Source organism: Miniopterus natalensis, chromosome 14, assembly GCF_054644295.1.
Source record: "Miniopterus natalensis isolate mMinNat1 chromosome 14, mMinNat1.hap1, whole genome shotgun sequence".
Lineage (NCBI taxonomy): Eukaryota > Metazoa > Chordata > Mammalia > Chiroptera > Miniopteridae > Miniopterus > Miniopterus natalensis.
The window spans coordinates 45,902,548-45,925,634 of NC_142094.1; the positions used below are offsets into that span (position 1 = coordinate 45,902,548).

The 23,087-nt window shown below is 43.0% G+C and overlaps 1 protein-coding gene across 1 annotated transcript in view; it reads left to right on the forward strand.

The window, feature by feature from the left end:
* Positions 1–21,912, forward strand: part of SORCS3 (sortilin related VPS10 domain containing receptor 3) — a 446,748-nt gene extending 424,836 nt beyond the window's left edge. The window contains exons 20-27 of the mRNA XM_016212097.2: positions 1,732–1,865; positions 8,230–8,353; positions 9,743–9,855; positions 11,994–12,125; positions 14,029–14,128; positions 15,112–15,217; positions 20,482–20,642; positions 21,419–21,912. Of these exons, the coding sequence (XP_016067583.2) occupies positions 1,732–1,865; positions 8,230–8,353; positions 9,743–9,855; positions 11,994–12,125; positions 14,029–14,128; positions 15,112–15,217; positions 20,482–20,642; positions 21,419–21,483 (935 nt within the window). The 3' untranslated portion in view covers positions 21,484–21,912. The remainder of the gene's footprint in view (positions 1–1,731; positions 1,866–8,229; positions 8,354–9,742; positions 9,856–11,993; positions 12,126–14,028; positions 14,129–15,111; positions 15,218–20,481; positions 20,643–21,418) is intronic.
* Positions 21,913–23,087: the final 1,175 nt, after the last annotated feature.

Sequence of the window (23,087 nt, forward strand, 5' to 3'; positions counted from 1 at the left end):
AATTATTTGCTGGAAGAAATCTTGACATGACGTACGTGTGGGGTCAGGTCAGAGAGCTGTAGGCAGAGAGTATGTTCAGGGTGTAGATACAGAGATTCTTGAAGACCCGTTGACTGTCCAGGAGGGTACAGTCTGGACAGTGGCAGGCAGACCTGGTTGGTCGTATCATCCAAACATCAGTCCATCTCCAAACACCTTCTGCCCCGTGTAAACTTACCTGCAACACAGAATAGGCCCAGTGAGACCCAGGAGACGGCCAGTGTCCTTAGAGGGAAGTCTACCCGATGACACACAGAAACAGTGATGCTGTGGTGGTCATGGCGGTGGGTGTAGGGTTAGTGCCAAACCAAAATTAACTACATGGTACTTTTAATAACCATTCATCACTTTCATATATTCTTATTTCTATAAGGAAGGCAGGGCAAGTGTCATCCCTTATTTTTAGGACAGAATAATGGTCTATTGTAGGGTCAAGGCTCTGTAAGACAGAGGAAACAATCATATAGCTAAATTTGAACCAGAGCAGAAACGAGAAACATCCATCCGTTTTCGTGTCATTTCTCCAATTTAAACGTGACTATCTCCAAAAGCGAAGGCTAGGTGGCCTGAGAAATGTCCTACCTACGAGAAACGCCAAAGGTCCCCAGGCTCAAGGGATATCCTTGCTGCAGCTGTGACCTCTAGTCACGTTCACTCATCAAACTGTGGCATTGGGAACCAGGAAAGGTGCCCTTAATGTGAACAGGTAACTAGAAGATTTTAATTGGGTTTGATTAAGTAGGAAGGACATAAGGCAAGGCAAGGAGGAGGGAGGAAGAAAGGAAAGAGGGAAAGTAAAGGAAGGAAGGCAAGGGGGGGAGGGTAAAGGGAAGGAAAGAGGAAGGGGTGGAGGTGGAGGTGGAGGCGGGAGAAAATCCCACAGAGAGTTAACTAATAGCATCTACCCCACAGATGCAACATGGACATGTTAACCTTGTACATTAGTGTCTTCCCCTTCTCATTTTTTTTGGGGAAATGAATTTAATTAAAATCCTTATTTATTATGCAGGGAGTGTGTTCCTGTATGTTCTCTTACTTTAAAACTTGATGCTGCTGATCTCAGTTTTCTGAGAAAAAAAGAAAAAAAAAGAAATGTTGGTTAACTTTTTGCAAACAGCTCTTTTTTATTATTATTTGGAAACTTGGCATTTATTCCTCCTTCCATTTAGGGAGATGGGCTTTTTCCTTTTTGTAAAACAGCCTTGCCCTGTCCTGAATGACACCCACTGAGTACTGCCGATGACAGGCACATTGGCCCACGGTCGAAGGGGATCGCGCCAATTAACAATTAAGGATAAAGGAAGAGCCCTCCACACAGTGCATGGACCCTGGATCACTCTACAGGCTGATGGTCCGAAATGAAACCTGTCTGCTGTTTTCCCTCCTATCTCTTGGCTCAGTGTCTAGTAAAACTAGCTCTGTCCTTGGACTGGAGTTTTATATGCATTGCAGTTTGGCTCATCAGATGTAATCAAATGTCACTCAAAAAATCTGAAGCCTGACTTGATTTCCCTGTTACAGGCAGTGCTTCATTTCAAGTTCAAACACACACACCCCCTCAACATCTGTGAGCCTGTGCTCCTTGTTTGCTCATAGGTGATGGAAATTACGGTTAAGATTACAAATCTGGGAGTGAGATCAAGTGTGACTATTTGTTCCAGGAATTTAAACACATTTTCTTCGTTCCTTTAGGTCCCGTGGAGCATGTACATCTCCGAGTTCCATTCGTTGCCATAAGGAACAAAGAGGTCAACATCAGTGCAGTCGTGTGGCCCAGTCAGCTGGGGACTCTCACCTATTTCTGGTGGTTCGGCAACAGCACAAAGGTTCGGCCCCTTCTGCTCGGTGTCTGATTAGATCTATGCCGAGTGCTCCTGGGCTCCGGCTTCTGCGTCGATCTCGGGGACACTGGGGATGTGAGCAGGAGGATGTACTTACTGAAGCTGTGAATCCACATAATTGAATGTGACATAACTCCCTAGTTCATTATAACAAGGAAAGTTCAAATAACCCTAAGGAAGAAAGAGTACTTTGAGAAACTGTATAAATCGGGTTGCTCTTGCTTGCGTGATCAGTATTTTTAAAACTTCCTTTGCACCATGTGTTTTAATCCTGGCCTTTCCACGAGCTATATAATATCAAGGAAGCCACTTAGCTTCTCCAAGATTAAGTAATTCCATTTGCAAAATGTGAATTGGATATTTAAATGTAAGGCTGTAAAGAGCAAATATAGGTCAGTGCATGCAAAGAATCTTTATCAAGACCTACTAGGTGTTCTCTGAAGGCCAGGGTCAGACCTGAAACCCTGGTCTCCTATCTCCTCCCTACTACATACCATCCCTTCCTCTAGCCCCAGGATGCTTTAACTGCATTGCTCTGTCCCATTGAGGGTACAGACCCTAAAATCCTGCTTCAAAAGCTAACAGTCATGCAGGGGGAAGGAAAAAGAAAAACATCATTTGGGCAGAGAAAGTGAGAATGAGAAGAAATTTAAGTTCATTTCTCCTCTGATGATGTGAGGTTTTGTCTGTCAAGCCAGGGGATTCTTTTCTGTTGCTGTTCATTTACTGATGATTTTTACTGAGAAACTACTGTGTGCAAGAGGAGCAGATTTTGGTCATTGTCAACATGATGATTTACTCAGCAGCCTGCAAGGAACCAAACGCACGGTGTTTCTCTCCAGCACCGTTTATTTCCTTTGAGGGTTGATTCTAAGACCTGAAATACCAGACAGTGTCTAATATACATTTGATAAATAAACAGAAAAGCATACAAAGGGATTGGAGAGTCTAGTTCCAGTTTCTGTAACAATTATCTGTGTTAGCTTGAACAGATCGCCTGAGTCTCTGTTCTTTTCTCTAAAGCGAGGATACTAATATGTAACCCATGCACAGTGAGTTGCTGTTGGATGTATCATTTGTATCTAATCTATATGATGCCACATTATGACAGGGGCAATTTTAAATTGCAGAAGGACATTGTAGTTTTTAAGTTTATGATGACGTGAGGTGTTCCTTTGGATAGGAATTATTCATCTATAAACTGGCTGGAGGCCTTCAGTTAAACCTTATCATTTCTCTGGGCCCCAGTACTGTTAACGGCAGTGTCAGAGTTCATTGTAGCAGTAACTATACCCTGGTATTACTTTGAGGATCAAGTACAGAAAGGCACGTAAAGCTCTTAGAGCACATCTAAGCACATGAAAATGTCACTCACTGCTGTGCATGCTCTCATTTGCATCAATAACACCTACATCTCAGGGGCAAATCTGACTTGGCTCCACGGATTTCCCTCTCACCTCCAAGAAGGGTTATTCGGTCCATTTGAAAGAGATACATTTTCAGCACTTTTTCCCATGCTGTGAACACATCAAGGTGGCCATGGTATCCAATACTTAGTCCAATGAGCACCACCTTTGGCTGACAAACGATGAGTGTCTTTGGTGTCATGGTAAGTGCTCTGATTTTAGAGCTATTTCGTTCCCTTTGCCTGGCAAACGGACCTGTAAAAGGAGCAAAGTATTTATTCCTAGCGCTGCTTTGTATGGGTTCCTTCATACATATCATTTTATTCAATCCTTAGAACATTACTGATAAAGGAGAAATCATATTCTATGGAGAAAACAGGCTAATATTCTTGGAAGGTAGTGTTGTGTGTGTGTGTGTGTGTGTGTTGTGACTTGGTGAATTAAATAGGTTCATCCAGGTGGTTGAATTAAATCATCTCTCAATAATAATCAATACCAGCCCTTTTGATCTAGCCCCCTGCTTGGTGCCCTTAGGAATTAAAGAACATACACAATATCGCCTCTGCCTTCCAGGAAATACATCCGCACAGAAGGCCAGATGGACATACATGCAATGATTGGTGAGCAAGTGTGGCATATAAGCACACAGAAGAGAGCAAGCATCCCTGAAATCTAAATGCAGGCTCATATACCTGCGGTCCTATCAGCAAGGGATGGGAAGTTCAATCCGGAGCTCTATGGCTCTTTTTCAGGAGCCTGTATTTTGTGTTACATGTTTTGAGGAACATAAGGCAGTGTAGATTCCAAATGTTTCCTTCAAGAAATATAATCTATTTGAGGATACGAGGTTCACATCGAGAATAGATACTGTAAGGTAATAGGTACTATAGGTAAGGTACATACTAAGGACTGTAATATTGCCGGCCCAGTCCAGCAGCCTAGGGCCTGGTGGACACAGAGTTTGTTGCTTGTGAAATGAGTCCTGTGCAAAGCTTGTCCTAAGCTGGCATTGAAGGAGCAGTAGAGCTGAGGCAGAGAGGAGGGGATTTGCGTGTAAAGTTAAGGCTTTGGGCGTGGTGGTTGTGTCATGTGCAGACTGATTCAAACAACGCACAGGGTACACATATGCAGGAACCGGAGAAGAAGATGAGAGGAGAGGAGGCTAGATAATAGGTGGTTTAAAATGACATAAACGGGTGCTTTTAACTTTGTCATAGGAACTCAGATTTAGGATACACTAATGGAAGGTAGAACCAGGTTCATGGACTGTGATAGTTTAGACGCTGAGATACTTTTGGAGTTTTTGGCTGTGTGTGTGTGTGTGTATGTTTGAGGCCTTTTTTTTCCAAACTGAATTTTCACATTAACCCCATAGTCACAGTAAAAATATACTATTTTACTTTATTTCTTTCTGTTTTTATATGTATTTTATAGATTTTACATAGTTCTAACCATAGCATACACAAAGGACCTATTCTGCCTTTTCCACTTTACATGGTAAGCACTTTTTGTACATTACTATGTAATTGGCTGAAGGCTTTGGGCAAGGCAGGCATGTTGATGGCATATTCTGTCCAATTTGGGAATGACGGCATACATTTAAATTGTACAGATTGCATAATATTCAGTATTAACTTGCCTTACTGTGTCCGGGAAACTGGTGTAGGCTGCATCCAGCCTGAAGTTCCCTATTTCATTGGTCAAGTGGAAGTCTCATAACTGTGTAGTCACTCAGAGCTTTGTCGATTTCTTGCTGGGCTCAGTGGATAATATGTGACCTGCCGAGCACGGGGGATTCTCTGTGGGAAGGTGTGTAGCCCACAGCCTAGGTAGGACGTGGGCTATTATGCTAAGCCACCTCACTGTGGGCTGGCCCTGCAGCTTGGACAAAGCACAGAGACAGAGAAGTCAGTTGGCCAGCCGCCTGTTGGATTTGTGGGACTCTGAAAGGCCAATTTGCTGGGATTAACAGAGGTCTGGCTTAATAAATGCATCTGCTTGCCTAATAGATTCCGTAAATGAGCCTTAAATACTTGATTTAATTTAGCATTGGGCACTAGATACCGGTGGCCAACACAGAGCTCAAGGATCCTGTTGAGCGTTCCAGCTTTGCAAGGAAGGTGATAGCAGCTGTGATGCCATAAGCACTGACGAAAAACAAAAGCAATTTGGGAAACAAAATTAGCTCCTGCCGTTTTCCCAGCCCATGAGCCTGTGGCTACCACACCGAGTGTTACCTTTCAGCACAGTTTGTTTGCTGTGGCTCAGGGCCCTGTGTGGCTGGTGGGAGGACATTCTCCTTCCCACTTCAGATGACATTCCCTTGTCCTGCTGCCCTGTGTCTCTACTTGGCCCCTGGACCTCTTACGGAAGTAGCTAGATGGGGGGAAGATCAAATCTGCTGGGATAAGAGGAATTCCAGTCCCTTCAGAAAGGGATGTCGTTGCTTGGCCCAGCATCAACCATTAGAGTCTAGGACAAGAAGAGTGTGCAGACAAAGGAGAGGGGCCCATGCAGACCATTGAGAGCTGAAGAAGATGGGGTGGAAGAAGTGATGGTTCCCCAAGACCCAGCTATTAAATGAGAAAAACATCCTGGGGGTGAGAGGTGGGAAGAGATGAGACATAGCTGAGGGCAGTCACCAAAGCGGAAGGGCAATGAATGCAATATAGTCACGGTCAGAGAGAGTAATTGATGGAATCAAGAAAAACAAAAACACATTGATTATCCCATTTTTGTTTTGTTTATTTCCCAACATTTTATTATTACAAACTTCAAATATACACTAAAGTTGAAATAATGTTATAACGAACGTCCATATACTCACCACCTGTTGTCTACCATTAGCATTTCCTGTGCTTGTTTTATCACATGTCTGTATCGGTCCATCCCTCTATCTATCCATCAATTGATATGAATGTTTTGATCCATTTCAAAGTTAATTGCAGACACTTATATGCTTTGTCCTAAAAGCTTTAGCTTGCAAATCATTACTAAGAATTCCATGTTCATTTACATTCTGCCCCCATAGAGGTATAAAATGTGTCAACAACGAAATGCATATATCTAAAGTCTTGACAAAGCATACACCTATAATCCAAACTTCTATCGAGATAAATACTTTCACTGTCACCCCAGAAGTTCTCTCATGTGTCTTCTCAGTCAACTCCCATACCCAGTGCCCAGAACCACCACTACTTTTTTTTATCATAGATTAGATTTGCCTTTCTAGAACTTCATAGAAATGTAACCGTACCATATGAGTTCTTTTATAACATGGGTAGGCAAAAGTAGATTTACATTTGAGAGTAGGGAAAACACAGTTCTCGTTTTATTACTCATTTTTGTATTATATATTTTTCTATACAAACAAGTGTAAACCTACTTTTGCCAAGCCCTGTGTATGGTTTCTTTCATTCGTATGGTTTTGAGATTCATGTCTATTGCTGTGTACATCAATATTTGCGCTTTTATGTCCGTTGTACGTATATACTTTGGCTTCTTTGTTCATTTTTCTGTTGATACATTCTCCTAGGTTCCTTTTACTCGTTGGCCATTGCTATGAACATTTCATTTGTTTGTTTGAACTCTGGGGTTTACCCTTAGTTAAAGGAAAAAGTATATTTTTTCCCATATTCAACTTCTCTCTTTTATTTAGCAAACAAAAAGAAAGAGTGTCAAAGGTTAGAGCTGTATCTTTCATCCAGCCAAACTCCAGCCATCGTCCTGGTCATACAATGGATCTATGGAATTTTAAAGCAGAAGAAACCAAATTATTATTTCAGAGGCCCAGTTCAAAATCCTGAGTTAGGAAAGGAATTCCAGTCTTGGGGCAGGGACGCTGTCTGAAAGCTGCATCTCGACCCTATGCACTGTTCTGGCCCATGCATCCAGGCCATGTTGAGTTAAAGTGCATGGGTCTGCTGTGTGACCGCCGGTGGACACTCACCCCCTTGAAGGCCAGCTCTCTGCCTCCCCAACCGGCAGCATTATTACTCTGTATCCCAATGCTGTCCTGGCGCAGAGAGGAGAGGGAGCCTGCTCTCCTGGGCTTGTGATGCCTCTTTATGAGCTGCCTTAGAGAAGCCTCCCACCGTCATGCCTCACCTTGCAGACACCGAGAGCTTGACGGGGTGCGGGCCTCAACATGGCCACTGAAGTGTGACTCTTTAATCTCAACATCCTCATACTCTTCTCTCCAATCAGCATCTGATTTTATCAAGACGCTAAATTCACAGGGGAAAAATGTTATTCTGTTTCTCTTTATCCTAGGCAAATCTCCATCTGTTGTGATAAGGGAGATAAAACAGAAAAAGAAAACAATATTTAAAAAATGATTACAGCTATGTATGTGCATATGTTTTCCAACCTACTAAAATGTTGAAATGGCTTACAAAGGAAAACACAGATATGATAAAATAAAGTCAGTAGTATGACCAGGCATCCAACTTACATATAAATTCTTCTCTATGTAAGACAGTGCACCAAGGGTGGGACACAGAAGTCAATAAAATGTGGTCACTTCTCTGAATAGTCTTAGAGTCCAGTGGAATACAAGGTGAAGATACAAGTGGCCTGGAATATTGGGGAAGAGACATGATCTATTTCCAGAGCCATTAGGAATAGATTACAAAAGCTGCTTCTCCTTTGCCCCAGGAGAAGGGACAGAATGACAACCAAAACCCAGGGTGTCCAGTTGTGCCTTCATCTCTCAGGCTTAACATTTTACAGTGTATTTCGACTTTATTATCATTCTTCTTGGATACTGTCTATAAGACATAATCACAGTTTGGGAAGCTGTGTAGTTTTATTTTTCTTTTCCCAACTTAGGATCCCCTGGGATATGTGAATCCTACACGGATTTGTGACGGCCTGATACTTACGGGAAAGGAGGAAATCTCATATGCCCCAGAGGAGTAAATTGGTCTTTCTGTTCTGTTTAGCCACTCATCACCTTGGACAGCAGCATTTCCTTCACCTTCCTCGCTGAGGGGACCAACACCATCACTGTTCAGGTGGCCGCTGGGAACGCCCTCATCCAGGACACAAAAGACATTGCAGTTCATGGTAAGCCCTGGAAATTGTCCTTGTGATGCCTCCTCCTACCCAGCCAATTCCCTCTCTCCACCCTAGTGACAATTGCTGACTGCTTTGGCAATGCCCCAGGCCATGGGGAAATTATGTCTGTCCATAGGAGGTATCCAAACCTGTTTCCTACCTTGTTCCTGAATAAAGATAGGGCTTAGGAGAGAAGCAGGGCACAGGCCGGCATTTGTTGTCTTCTGGGATGTGTGTACATCACATCCTAATGGTCCCATTAGATAGAGACTTATTGTAAGTTGAAATGATACTAAGCTGGAAAAACTGTTATAGAAGCATCTAAGTGTGAGGTCCTGTTGGGGTGTCTACAGGACACATGCAGCACCCACTCTTTGTAAGGATTGGAACCAGTGATTTCAAAGTAGGAGGAGTCATGATCCCTGCCCTTGAAGAGACCATGATTCAGGAACTGAGAGAAACTACACACAACCTATGTTTTTTTGTTTGTTGTTCTTTTTTTTATTTATTTGTGGAGATTCTAACACCATTGGCTGCAAACACTGAACTTAAGGCTAAGAATTTAAAGATGGAGGAAGGCAGGAGAGTGGTAAATAGGACCACTATCCTGTTCTCAATCCTGGAGAACCATTCTTAATTTTTAATTTATTTTAAATAAAATTGTGCTTTTACCACCATCCCACTCAACCTCCCTCACTCTCCTAAAACAATCACTAGCAGGGGTATTCTAGAAAGTTGTACTAGCTCCTCTGGCCTTTTCCTATATCCCTTCCAAACCTGATGCTCACTCTCTCTCCTTGGACACCTAGAATATTTTTTAAAATGAAACATTTTTGTTAAAGTATAAATATAATACAGCAAAGTACACACCATAAATGTTTTAGCTTCATGAATTACCATGAATAAGTGAACAAAGCTGTGTACCCACCAACCAGGTCAAGAAATGGAACGTTACCCACACCCTAGATCCAGGGTTTCAACCTACGTCCTAGCCCCCTGAGGCAGTGCTCACAGTTATGGACAAAGGAAATGAGAGAAAACAAAAGCTTCTATTCTCATTAAGCCCAATTTGTTAGTGCTTTGTCATTGGCTCTGCATGGTACCACCTACCATAGCAGAAGTCTTCTGGGATTTTATACTTATGTTTTGCTTAAGGTAATATTTTTTTACAAGAAGGGCTTAAGATTTTAGGAACTAAGAAAAATGGTAGAAGCACAAATCTACTTCCAGTCATCAAATCCCACACTCGTTCAGAGGCCAAGAAATAGGCTGGAATGAAGGAACTGTAGTTGAGACTATGTGAAAGAGCAGGCCCACCCGTTCTGTACAGCACGGTGCTTGGCAGTCTTCTGGCCCAGCGCATCCCCTCACAGCCTCACTCACACTCTGTCCTTGCAGAATACTTCCAGTCCCAGCTATTGTCATTCTCTCCTAACCTGGATCACCACAACCCCGATATTCCCGAGTGGAGGCAAGATGTTGGCAATGTCATCAAGAGAGCTCTGGTCAAAGTAAGTTGGTTTTATATTTGCTGAAATCTTTATGAGTGAAGAGCCACATGGTGTCCTCTAGAATACATTTTCATGAATTAAAACCACCATTCTGTAGTTCAATAAAGATTTACTGCAAAAAGAAAGAAAGAAAGAAAATAAGTTGAAGGAGTGAAGGAATGATGGAGAGATGGTAGGGGTGGGGAGAGGAGGAGAGAGAGAGACTTCTAGCTACTCAGCATCTCACCTCCCAGCAGGACACTGAGGCCTCCGGCAAAGCCACCTCAGGTCCCAAGGAGACACTTCTCTGCTTGCTGGATAGTTTAGGCTTCTGACTGCTGCTTATTACTTCTCAAGTTGACCCTCTCACTCATTGTTGTCACATTTCTGAGAGTTAACTCCAATCTCTAGGCCTAGTTCCAGAGCTGAGCAAGTGGGAAACAACTAGCCCCTCCAATTCTGTTCAATCCACCAACTATTTATTGAGTCTCTACTCTGTAGGGTGTATTTCAAAGGAGTGAGGTGGCCACAAAGACCCCTGGGAATATCTGGGCAAACATACAATAAGAAGCGATCAGAGAAAGGACCATACCAGGTGGATGTACTCATCTGTCACTGTGGGCATGACCTAAGTCCCTGGGGTATAGTAGGAGTGGTCTTCTGGAAGGCCTGGGGCCAGAGGCTGATGGGCCGGCGGTCACTTCCCGCAGAGATCATATTGCTGCCAAATCAAAAGCTATATAACCATAGTTGGACTGGGCCAAGAGGAAGTATTGTTCTGGATAAAAGACCTTCCGAAGACATATAGGAAAGAAAAGTCATCCTCTTTAAAGGGGAAAACTCAGAGTTTTGTTTTCTTCAGGAAATGGCTTTCCAACAGAACCTTACTTTTACATTTTTATCATAAAGCAATATAATCCTTTTACTAAACACTCAAGAATAGAAAAAATTAACTCAGCATCTCAGCATCTTAACATAATGTTTAGTGCCTTGTTTTCCTTTTTTACTCCTATACGTTTTTTATGTTTATAGAGTTGTAACCAAAGAAATGGAAGGAAATAGATCAGAATGCAGCCATAATAAGCGTTTTCCGGGTTGGCTCCCGGTACTAATTATCATCTTAATGGTAGAGTAACATCCTATCAGGTTGATGATATCATTTATTTACTTAATTTTTTTGAATGTTTGTGTTTTTCCCACTTATTTGCTATTATAAGTAAAGTTGTGAGTACTTCTTCCTGCATATGCCTTTCCCCCCCCCCCATCATTCCTTTAGGACAAATACTCCAAGTTACAGTTATTGAATGAAGGGTATGAAAATTTTTATGTCCTCAACTTTAGCCTCTTGCAAAAAAAAAAAATTGGCAATATATATCAATTTTTAGCGCTGCCAGCAACAAATGAGGGCACCTCTTAATTGAAGCCTCACCAGTATTAGCTATTTTAAATTAATAAAAGATCCTGCTTTAGTAAGTGAAAACCAGTGCTGCTTTGCTTTTTTCTTTCATTTGCATTTTCCCATGTTTATAAGTTCCTATTCCTCACTTGCAGCCAGTCTGTTTGTGTTTTAGCCAGAACTCTCTACATGCAGAAAAACAGAAAATATGAGGGGAGCTTTTGCAAGTGTTCCCAGCAAACAAGAATTTGTAAATCACTTCTAATAGTAGTTTAGCTTCAGTAAAAATGTACGTAAGAGCAGAGGAGGCAGTGAAACTGATCATTCCTTCCCTAGCACTTCTCGGGGGCAATAGGAAGAAAGCTTGCATGTCTATTGGAACCTGTGCCTGAAACGCTGCATTTAAAAAACATATAGAAGCCTTATAGCCCTGGCTGGGTGGCTCAGTTGGTTGGAGCATCATCCTATACACCATGAGGTGGTGGGTTCAATTCCCGGTCAGGGGACATACCTAGGTTGCAGGTTCTATCCCCAGTCGGGGGACATACTGGTGGGAGACAACCAATAGATGTTTATCTCTCACATCGATGTCTCTCTCTCTCTCTCTCTTTCTCCCTTCCTCTCTCTCTAAATATCAATAAAAACATACCCTCGGGTGAGGATTCAAAAATATCTGCCTTGTCCCTGTGATATTCTGCTCCCGTTGTTGCCTTGAGAACACTGGCTCCTCTCGGACCTCACTGCCTGGCCCACATCTTTGCAGGTCGCCAGTGTCCCGGAAGAGCAGATCCTGGTGGCCGTGTTCCCCGGCCTCCCGACGTCAGCAGAGCTCTTTGTGCTTCCCCCGAGGAACCTGACGGAGAGGCGGAAAGGCAATGAAGGCGACCTGGAACAGGTAGGTGAAAGCCAACTGGCCGGAGCACTTGCCTGTGCGTCACACTCTAAGGGGACCCAAAGTTAATTCCAGCCAAAAAGGGAGGCCAGGTCTCTCCCACTGGCCTGCTGTCTGTCCAGTACTATTTGGCTCTGAAGAGTGCTCAGCCAAAGCCCAAATCAATACAGATGCGCACAGGCTGGAGCCACCGGCATCATTCATCCCAACAGCTGGCATTCCTGCAACTTGCTCATGCCTCCCCCCCGATGACAGGGCCCTGGGGATAGAGACGGGGTGGGACAGAGAGGAATTTGAGTTTCTCTACTCCTGGGGAAATGTGCTTTGTCTTTAAAGATCCTGGTCCATCTCCATTCTGCTTCTGGGGAGAACATGAACTGCTTTAATCATGTTTCCTTTTTTTTTAATATATCTTTATTGATTTCAGGGAGAGGGAAGGTGAGGGAGAGGGGGAGAGAGAAACATCAATGATGAGAGAGTCATTGATCGGCTGCCTCCTGCATGCCCCCATCTGGGGATCGAGCCTGCAACCCGGGCATGTGCCCTGACCGGGAATCGAACCCTGATCGCCTGGATCCTAGGTCGACGCTCGACCGCTGAGCCACGCTCGGCTGGGCAATCATGTTTCTTTGGAGACAGATGGATTGCCCCATCTGGCTTTGACTAAGGGAGCCCGTTTCCAAACGAGATTGTGATTTACTGCCCTTACCAAAGGGGCAGCGTTCCCGTGATCTGCACACTGACCAGGAAGCAAAGGCGATGGCCAGTGCCGTGCGCCTCCGTCTCTCACCCCTGCTCCCACGGGCTGGGGGTCTGTGCTCTGCTTCGCCCTCCCCTGCCGTCCCAGGATGCTAAGTGAGACGTAAAAATAAGTGAGAAAGAGGCCACTAAAACCCGGCGTGAATCAAACACGTTTGCTCCCAGGTGAGGCAATCGGCGTACAGACATCCTCCAAGTCCCTCTGCGGCTCACCTGGCCATCACCGCATCCCCACATCTCCCTCGGTCCTCCCCAAGCAGCACCCATGTCATCGCAGCCATTTCTCTGGGAAATGCGGATCCTTGCATTTCCAGGCTGCGTGGTGAACTTGGCCAGGAAGAAATTCAGCTAATGCATACATCACTTTTACAAGACCTCTTTATTCCGAAATATTTTGCAAGTGGCATGTGTGAATTATATTTGGAAGCTACGCGATCCATTCATTTAGATAAATAGGTAATTACCGTGACAAATGGCAGCTGTGACAGTGAGGCGCGACCGGCGAGATAAGCGTTAGGGACAACAGCCTCAGCCTGCCTCTCTCCCGTGGGAGTTACCCAGTGACTAGATCGACGTCATGCGATCTGGGACTTGCTGGGGAAGAGGAAAGAGGGAAATTATCCCGGAAAAGGAGGCAGCTTCTGCTTCGGTGTTTGCCCCCCATTGTCTCTGAGGGAGGAACAGGGCGGGGGAGCGGGCCGGGTACTTGTGCCGGCTCTAATCCCGGCAGGGGCCCCTCCGCCCCGTGTGTATTACTTGATCAGGTTAAAGAACTAATGATGGGTTGACTTTCTTTCATTGAACCCCACCGCCGGTTTTTCTACTGTAAGTTGAAACGTGTGGATAAAAGAGCACTGAACAAGGAGTTAAATGAGACATCAATGCCTGTTACCAACTCGAATCCACTGGGGGGACTTTGGACACAGCTTCCCGTCTCACTATCTGCTCCAGCCTAAGCGAATCATACCGACTACGTTTTTGGCTTCGCAGGGCTCCAAGAGAACCAAATTAATAAAGACATCCCTCTAGCCTGTCCTCTGATTGAACGTGGCCTTTTTCTTGCCTATGGACCCTGGTTTCTTACCCCATGAGGGAGCACTGTCACATGTCATGCCTTCCCATGCGGCCTCTCTCTCTTTTTTCCTAGATTGTGGAGATGCTGTTCAATGCTCTAAACCAAAACTTGGTCCAGTTTGAACTGAAGCCAGGGGTTCAAGTCATCGTGTACGTCACGCAGCTGACGTTGGGTGAGTGCCCTTTGGGATCAGGGGGAAATGGGTATGGTGATCTGTTATCCTGGAGAGAAAAGGGAGGAGACAATCAGCAAATTCTTCTCCATAACGACTGCAAGTGGCTTTTGGCAGAGCTCTTTTGCATAGTGATGGTTAAGAAAGACTAATTACATCTTTCTTGAGGATTCCTGTCGAGGTGGCAAGAAGACTTTCCTAGAAGTGACCTTGATATTGAATCCCTAGGTGATCTCACAAAAAACCTACAATTTCTTTGAGCCTTGACTTTTTTTTAATCTGCAACAGTTGGGATTATATTAGGCAGTCCTCAGACTCTTAATTTCTGCAATTTTTTGATTCTATGAATCTGGATTGGAAGCCAGATCAGATAACTGTAGAAGTCCCTTCTATTTACATCATATATGAGTTTAAATTGAAACAGGGATTGTCTCTAGTTGGTTGGTTTGTGAAAGTAATAAAAGAAGGCATGTTTCTTTGGGCATCCACTGCTGGCTCTCTGGGAGAGCCTGTTTCCTAAATGTCCCTAATTGCTGCAAGAGTTTTCAGATGTGGAGATTCCAGATGTGCTCATCCAGCAGGGTTTCACCAGAACAGTGTAAAGGAAAAGACTGAAACATTGCATCGGTGTTTAATCCAAAGTTCCCAATGAGTTACCTGGAATCGTGTCGACAGACACTCAGGCTGTCTGAGAGAAAGGACATTCAAGTCCTTTTGTACTCCCCTTAGCTGGGCACACAATTGCTCAGCTCACACCAAGAACGCGAGTCTCTCCAGGAAGAGCAGAGGGATTTATTTTCCCTAAGGAGCTCTGACTGGGAATACAGTTTCATCATTGAAACCAGGCGTCCTGTGCCCAGATGGCATGCAGGGCAATTGGAGAGTGAATAGATATACAGATGGAACCCACCTGGCCTGCTTTCTCCAGTGGGTACTTGCTTTTTAGCTAATAGCTTCCAAGTGAGCATGTTGTTTCCTCCTAGCTCCGTTGGTGGACTCCAGCGCTGGGCGCAGTAGCTCGGCCATGCTTATGCTCTTGTCCGTGGTGTTCGTCGGCCTGGCTGTGTTTTTGATCTACAAGTTTAAAAGGTATGTGCTACCATCACTCAATTTTAATATTGGGGCTGGATTCATGGGAGCCGATTCTTCCTATAACTAACATTTCTAAATTCATCCCAAATATGTGATACTAATTCTCCTTGAAGCTCGGTTTGGCAATGAGGAAAAGTAGGACTAACTGGTGGTCAGGGAATAAATAAGTTTATGAATCTGAACTCTATCTAATGTATAACTCTATTGAGTTAAGGGAAAGAAGGATAGTCTATTAAATCAATTCTCTTCATGAGAAGTGTAAGGAGTTTTCAAACCTCACCTAAATTTCTAAAATAAGGTCTCAAATAATCACGATATCTTTTTCTACAAATTAACAACCATTCAGGGTGGTTACACAGAGAAAATGCACCTGAAATCTTATACACACATGTATAAACACACACACACATTTTCTTTCCTTGTGCTATAGCTATACAGTATCTCTATTGAAATGTGTATGCTTTACCTCCTCCCTCCCTTCCCGCTTCTAAAGGGAAATTGATCGGGAAAACCAAACTCTACATGTACTCAGAAATTATATTTGAAGGCCACAGGAGGGATGACACATCAGGATACTTATTAAAAACATGAACTTGAAATCAATAATTCTTTACCATTCTTTAAATATGTACTGCTTTTGCCAAAGGTGGACTAGCTAACAGTATGAACTCTGAAATAAGGCAGACCCAATTTTAACTTTTAGCTTTCGTAATCTTGGGCAATTGGATTTTCTCTCTAAGCTACTTTAGTTTCTTCATCTGTGAAAAAAAAAAAAGGGAAAACGCTAACACTTTATAGGTTTGCCATATGGTTTAAATGTAATAATATCTATACCAGGTACATACTAAATAATCAACAAATCTAAGTTAATATTATAAATAACAAAGGACATGTCTTCCAAAAGTGCCTCTGTGTCACAAACTGGCACTTAAAAGACTTACAAAATCGTATCGGTGGCATAGGATGTACTTCATAGGAAGCCTGGGTAAAGTAGGAATATCATTAACTATCATCAGATGAGTTTTGAAAGGATACTTGGTCCTGAGAGTGTTTCCAGGTATTGAATGTAATGCTTTTAGATTTTGGAAGAGATCAGCGGCAAAGGTGCTTCAGTCTACCCCTTCCCCAGCCCCCTTTAGCTCTAGTGGATATCTCAGGCTTTAAAACACCAGTTGTACTCAATATCCACTTCAGCATTAGCCCAAACAGCAGGAATCCTTCACACCCTCCACCTGACGGATAGAGTGAGGTTCACCTCCTCCTCAATTTGCAGAGCAGTATGTGAGTTCATGTCCTCTTGGGTGAAGACGTGGCAGCCCACGTGCCATGTTCCTTTTGAAAATGGAGGAAAAATTTTTCATATTGCAAGCAGAGACCAAAGATTCAATAAAGAAACAGTCTGATCAAGGCAACACCCATTTATGGATGTTCTTCAGTTACATGTAAAGCACACTTTCGTTCACCCAAGAATTTGATTGTGGGGAAGCCTGATGGTTGCTGGGGACTGAAGATCAACTATCCTAAATTTATTCTTCTAGCCCCTAGAAATTCATGGTTGCTGAGGGCAAGGGCCAATAGAAGCCCTGCAAAAAAGTACTTGTGTCAGGTGTCTCCAGATTAAGGATTAAGGCAAGACATATTCTGTTTCTGAGAAAGTTTTCTGTTCTCTTATAAATGCTGCTAAACTCCCTAGACAGTCAACTCATTAATGTAGGTGTCTCTAAATGTGTACGCTTCGTACTTGGATCTCTGCCAGGTAGTGCCATCTCTGAATTACTCCCTGTCTAGTCATCAAATAGCAGCCCTTTCTATGACCCTGACATGGTATCATGCAGCCCAGGCTTCAGGAAACAAACACCAGGCAAACTGCATAAACAGCAGAGTCAGCTAAGAGTTACCAGTCAGCAGTTACCTTTTTTTCTACACCTTTTCTGGATGTTTTCCTCCCAATGTTCAAGTCCTTTGGGAGAGGTCTAATCAGGTCTTCTATTTCTTTGGTCTCCTTTCCTCCTTATGACCCAGAACTCCAGTGATGGCTCTACGGAAGGTCAGGCTCTTACCCCTGAGTTCCATAGTCTCTTTTGCTTTATATTATTGTCCCAAAGGACTTTCTGCAATGATGCAAGTGCTCTATAATCTGTACTGCCCAATACAGGAGTCATGAATATGATGGAGAAACTGAGTTTTACATTTTATTTAACCTTAGTTCATGTAAATTCAAATAGCTACACCTGGCTAGTCAACACTTGGTTAATAGTGTAGGGGAAGGACAATTTGATTGTGTTTTTTTCCAAATCATTGGCCATGCTGACTTTTCAGAACCAAAAGTTTCTCTAATCATCAGCATTAATTCATTAAGCCATTAATTCATTCAACAAACATCCATTGAGTGTGTACTGTGTGCCAGGCACTGAAAGCCATCTCAAGATCCCAAGTCCTCACTTAGCAGGGGAAGGAGAATAGAGTTACGATGAGCCCCAAGCTTCCTTTGAGTGAATGTAACCCTGTCTCTCACATTTGATCTTATGCTTTACTAGTGACTGCTATTATCTAATGTTTTAAGCAATATCATTAAAAATAATTATGAGATTGCTTTTATCTCCTGAAAACGCTGCCTCATAAGACCTTCTTTCTATAGTATAGATTTGTTTCCTGATTATCCAAGAAAGCTTTTGCACTTTTATATTTATTTCAGTACTTTTTTTTCAGTAAAGCTTTCTTTCATCATTGTGAAGCCTACCGCACTTTCTCTAAATTTCCTCTCATGGGCTTCTAACACTTATCATAGTTGGAACAAACAATAAAAACTGATGTGTTTATGGGTAGCTCAGATTGATCCATCTTACTGCTCTTATTAAAACCTATATGATTGTGTAGCCCAAGACATGCCTCTAAATCTACTTCCCATGTTTCTTAGCTGCAAACTTTAAGTTTAGTCTTGACTTAGATGCTCAACAGCCCTACAAGTGGGTGTGTTAAGAAATGAAAAGCAATTTGATAATTTTTTAAATGCTAAAAATTGTAACATGTAAAATTCATTCTCTCCTGACTATCTATTAAAAATGTTGAAAAGAATCTAGCTGTTTTCAGAGATTGAAATAAAGTGAACAATCTTTATAAGGGCAAATTTGTCCAAATTCTCACAGATATCATTAGGAAAGCAGGAAGGTGCATGGAGGGTGGGGACACAGTGAACTCTGGCTACAGCCCTGAAGCTATATAGGCTTGTAATGATCAGCAGTGGTTTGAGTGCCCCCGGCACCTAATTAATATTACAGTTGACCCCAATGTTCATGAGTAATATGTACTTTTATGATTAGATGAAATCTAAGGCACTAGGCTGCATTTCTATTTATATAAGAAAGTAAGAGCTAGCATGAATTTTCAATTAGACACATTTAGAGAGCCTGAGGTTTGCTATCTCACACAGTCTATTCATTCAAGGTTCTTGTAAATTATATTAAACTGGTTCAGACCAGTAGGAATCACGAGGACACCTCCCTTGATGTATGGAGAGCAACTGTGAAAGACCTGAAAACTGAACATAAAGGAAACGTAGAAACCACCAATGTTTTAAACCTTTTTTTTTTTTTAATCTTTCCTTCTAAATTACCTATGGGAAAGCCTTATTAAATGCCCCCACTCTATGTCTATTGTGGATTGGAGTGGAGAGGGGAGTGTAGAAGCTTGAAAATATCACTGGTTGGTGCTGGGACAACAGAGTTACTTTCCATTAAAAATACACAGGATGTTCTGGGTTGGGGTGGATGTCAGATGTCTCAAGTTTTGATAACATCTATGGCAGTAATCAGCTTCATGAAATGTCTAGACAAAAATTTCCCTATATTTAACGAGGTAGATCTCTTCTAGATGTAATATTCCAAGATTTTAAAAAAAGGGGATAATTTTGCCTGAGAACATAATATGAAAGTAGAAAGTTGAAAGAGCCTGGGCTTTGATGTCATTTATCCATTCATTCAGCAAATTCTTACTGAATGTAACCCATGTGCCAAACACTGTGCTAGTTAAGTGTATAGCAGTAAAGATAAAAGCATAGACTTTACATACATTGGGTTTTTAGTCTAATTAGAAAGAAAGAAAACAAGTCAAAAAACTTTGCCTGTTAAATCACCCTAAACCAACACCCTATTCATTTCTTTCATGGACACAATCCCATTAGATATTGATAAGAGGAGAGGTTGGGTGGTCAGGAGCGACCTCTTGGAAATGACATGTAAGCCAAGTTATGAAAGACACTATCATGAAAAGGCGAGAAGGAGATGTATTGCAGACAGAGGGAAAAGTTCCTTCAGAGTTCCCAAGATGGAAACGAGTTTGATGTATTAGAGTCTTGCAACTAGAAGTTTGGGTCTCAGACCAATGGCATTAGCATCACCTGGGAGCATGGCAGAGATGCAGAATTTCAACCCATCCTGTCCAGACCTATAGAGTCACAAAAGCATTTAGGGAGAACCTGGGTTTGAGAAGCACTGGCTTATAGGGATTCAAAGGAGGCTATGGAAGCTATAACACAGTGGGTCAGGAGATAGTAGAGATGGGTCAGGAGATGAACCCTTTGTGACTTTTATATGAATCAGCCTGCTCCTCTGACCTCAAGTCTGCGTGCCTCATTTCTAAACCCACACTTTTGTGTCTTTAAAGGAAGTTATTTAGCTTCTCTTCATCTTTGCCTTAATTGGCTCTAATCCTAAAAGGAAGCTATTGTTATTCCTATTGACGGATGAGGAAACTGACTCTGGAAGCATTTCAGATACTTAGCCTGAGAATAGTGTTCTGAATGCACTAGCGATGGCTATAGGCCTTTTATTTCTTGGCTTTTCCTAAAGTAAACCGATGCAAATTGATTAAATTGATGCAACCTTAGGAAAAAAGCTGCCTTTTCACCTTATGAGTCTCAAAGCCCAGCTCCTTGAAAGACTTAATAAAGGATAAATGTTTTAAGGGTTTTAGTGCATACCTTATGGACAGCATTGCCCTTCTGTTTCCACCTGCTTGCTTTTTACTCCAGAAGAAGGTGCATTCCTCAGGGAGCTCTGTGGTTTACATACCCCTGGGCATCTGGGTCTCTGGCCTTGTGTTTCTTGGCCTCATGACCACAGTGTCTGGGTGACCAGCCCTTTCCCTGACATTGGCCTGTCTTGTTCGATAGCTTCTCCCTCCTGCTTATCACCCAGGGTTCCCAAATGCCCCAGTCTGACATGCCCTGTGATCATAATCTGGTTTTGCTCCTGCCCCTGTAGGAAAATCCCCTGGATTAACATCTATGCTCAAGTTCAACATGACAAGGAGCAGGAGATGATTGGGTCAGTGAGCCAAAGTGAGAACGCCCCCAAAATCACACTCAGTGACTTCACCGAGCCTGAGGAGCTGCTGGACAAAGAGCTGGACAGCCGGGTGATAGGTATGTGTGCTGGTACCTCCAAGGTTCTGTGTCCTCTGTCCTGTAAACACTAGGTCAGCCAACCCCCTTGGCCTGTCCTTCAGGTAGTGCTAGAACTGGCCACAGTGACAATCATGTTTGAAAATTTACCCGCCACCTCTGGCCACATGAAATTAGCAGAATTTTTTCCCCTTAAAAGTAGATCACAATCGAAAGTGTTGGAGTCAGAGTGAGGGGGAGATAAGGCCAGTTATCTATCAATGTTGGACTTTTTCTTCTATAAAGCAAAAGCATTATTTGTCCTAATTAATAATTGCACGAATGTAGGCTCTGGCGTCCGATAGCCCTGGGTCCATTTTCTTGCCCAACCAGTCCTCTTGGTCTGCCAGTCCACTAGCTCTACGACTTCCCTGTGCCTCATTTTCCTCATCTGTGACATGGGAACAATAGTACCTACCTTCTGAGATTGTTGTGATGACGGAATGGTATTACATCTTTAGCACAGTGCCTGCCTCATGGTAAGTGTTCACTATATGTTGGCTGTCACTATAGTTATTAGTCCAGTATAAGGTGGCAAGGTATTGCTCCTATCTTGTGTGCAGGCGTGGGAGATGGCACACGTTAAATGTAGGTGAGATAAGCCAGCCAACTGATAGGATAGACTATCTGGGTGCCCTAATAAGTAATACATGCTAAGCACCTGTTCAAGGTGGCTCTGTATTAGCAGGAAATACCTACAGACTCCTGCCCTTATGAGATTCACATCTTTCTCTCCCTCTGTCTTCTCTCCCCTGCAGGAGGCATTGCCACCATTGCAAACAGCGAAAGCACAAAGGAGATTCCCAACTGCACTAGTGTTTAATTCCAGCAGGCCACCTGGTCAACCATCTTTCTGACTTTTATTTTTGATGATGATTACTATTATTATGGGGGAAAAATGAAAATCTCTTGTTTACCCTTTACTTACCAAGGGCCCCTTCATAAATATTAGGCAGATGCTTAGCATTGGGAGGTAAAGGCATTCTTCGCCGATTAAAATGAGATGGAAAGGAAAAATGGCTGTATTTGTGCTATGGGCGAAGTCCCTATCTTCCCATGGCCTTGCTTTATTCTGCCATTAATGGTGCAAGGACTCTCTTTTTCCTTGTGGGTCTCTCTATCTTTTTGTTTTCAAAGTTGGGTTGGTTTTTCATTAACTTCCCATCTTCCCCAAATCACCACCAAACCCCTCCCCCCACCAGCACACACACCTAAAACACAGACCATTTCTTAGTTAGATGTGCAGGAGGTAGGTTGGTGGGGCGTGGATGTAACCGCAGAAAGGGTGCACACCCGTGTGATGAAGGAGGCCCTGCCTCGTGCATGTCAATAGCGAGGCTACTGATGGCTCATTGTATATAATTACAATGTAAATAGCTTTTTATTTCCTAAGAAATAATTTAATGTTTAGTAAAAAAGAAAACAGAAAAAAGAAAGACCCGTGTGTTGGCTTATGCACTCACCCTCAGAGCTGATCAACCCCCAGGCCTGGTTGATGCGTTGGGTTCTGGATGCTCTCCAGTTGTCTGTCACAATTAACTCTTGCATCTCTGTGTCCATGCCATAGCTGATTTCTACTTATGTATATAAGGGGGGTGGGGGGCTTCTTTGGGACAATTGGTAAAGGAAGGATTATAGTGACGCTGTAGAACTTGGAGTCTTATTGTGCCATCAGTGACATGGAAGAAGTAGCAAGATGAAGCCCACGAAAGACTTCGAACTGAGATCTAGATGGACCTACCAGGGTTCCCCTCCAGACGGACAACATTGAGGGTGTCAGCCTGAGAAAATGGTCTCCTCTGACAAAGCCAGGCAATGGATGTAAAAGGGACAATGATTCTACCTTCTGGTTGGATTCCAAAGAAATGTATAATGTTTGTGGGGGACTCTTGGATTGTTCATAGCTGAGAAAATTCCTCTGGGTAGTAGGGTAAGCCCAGTGAGTGCCTCTTGGTGTGGAAGGAGTAAGAGAGGTTGGGAGGGAGGTGGCATTTGTGGAATCAAGAGTCCATGCAAACCCTGCGGGTCTAGTCTTTAATGATATTAGTCAAAGACGATTTTAGCAAAGCTGTGCTATTTGCTTGTCAGATGTACACAACTTCCTTAAAGTCAAATGTCTGCCTTCAGTTCCCTTAAGATAGTTCTTGCCTCTGGAGTGAGTGGCTTCCAATGCCAGTGTTCTCTTTTCCAGCACCCCAGCCCTTCACACTTATACATGCCAGTTGTTTTCAGCAAGGTCACTTTAAGCCATGCTGTAAGCATTTTTTAATTTAATTTAATTTTTTATTTTCAGGCTCAGCCTGTGCACACTGTTTTAGAAAATGATATACTGTATATATATGGGAGGAAAGGCTGAATTTTTACCTGTTAATATATGTGGGATGTTGTTCACATTTCTCTCTATGAGACACTGAGAATGTGATTTCA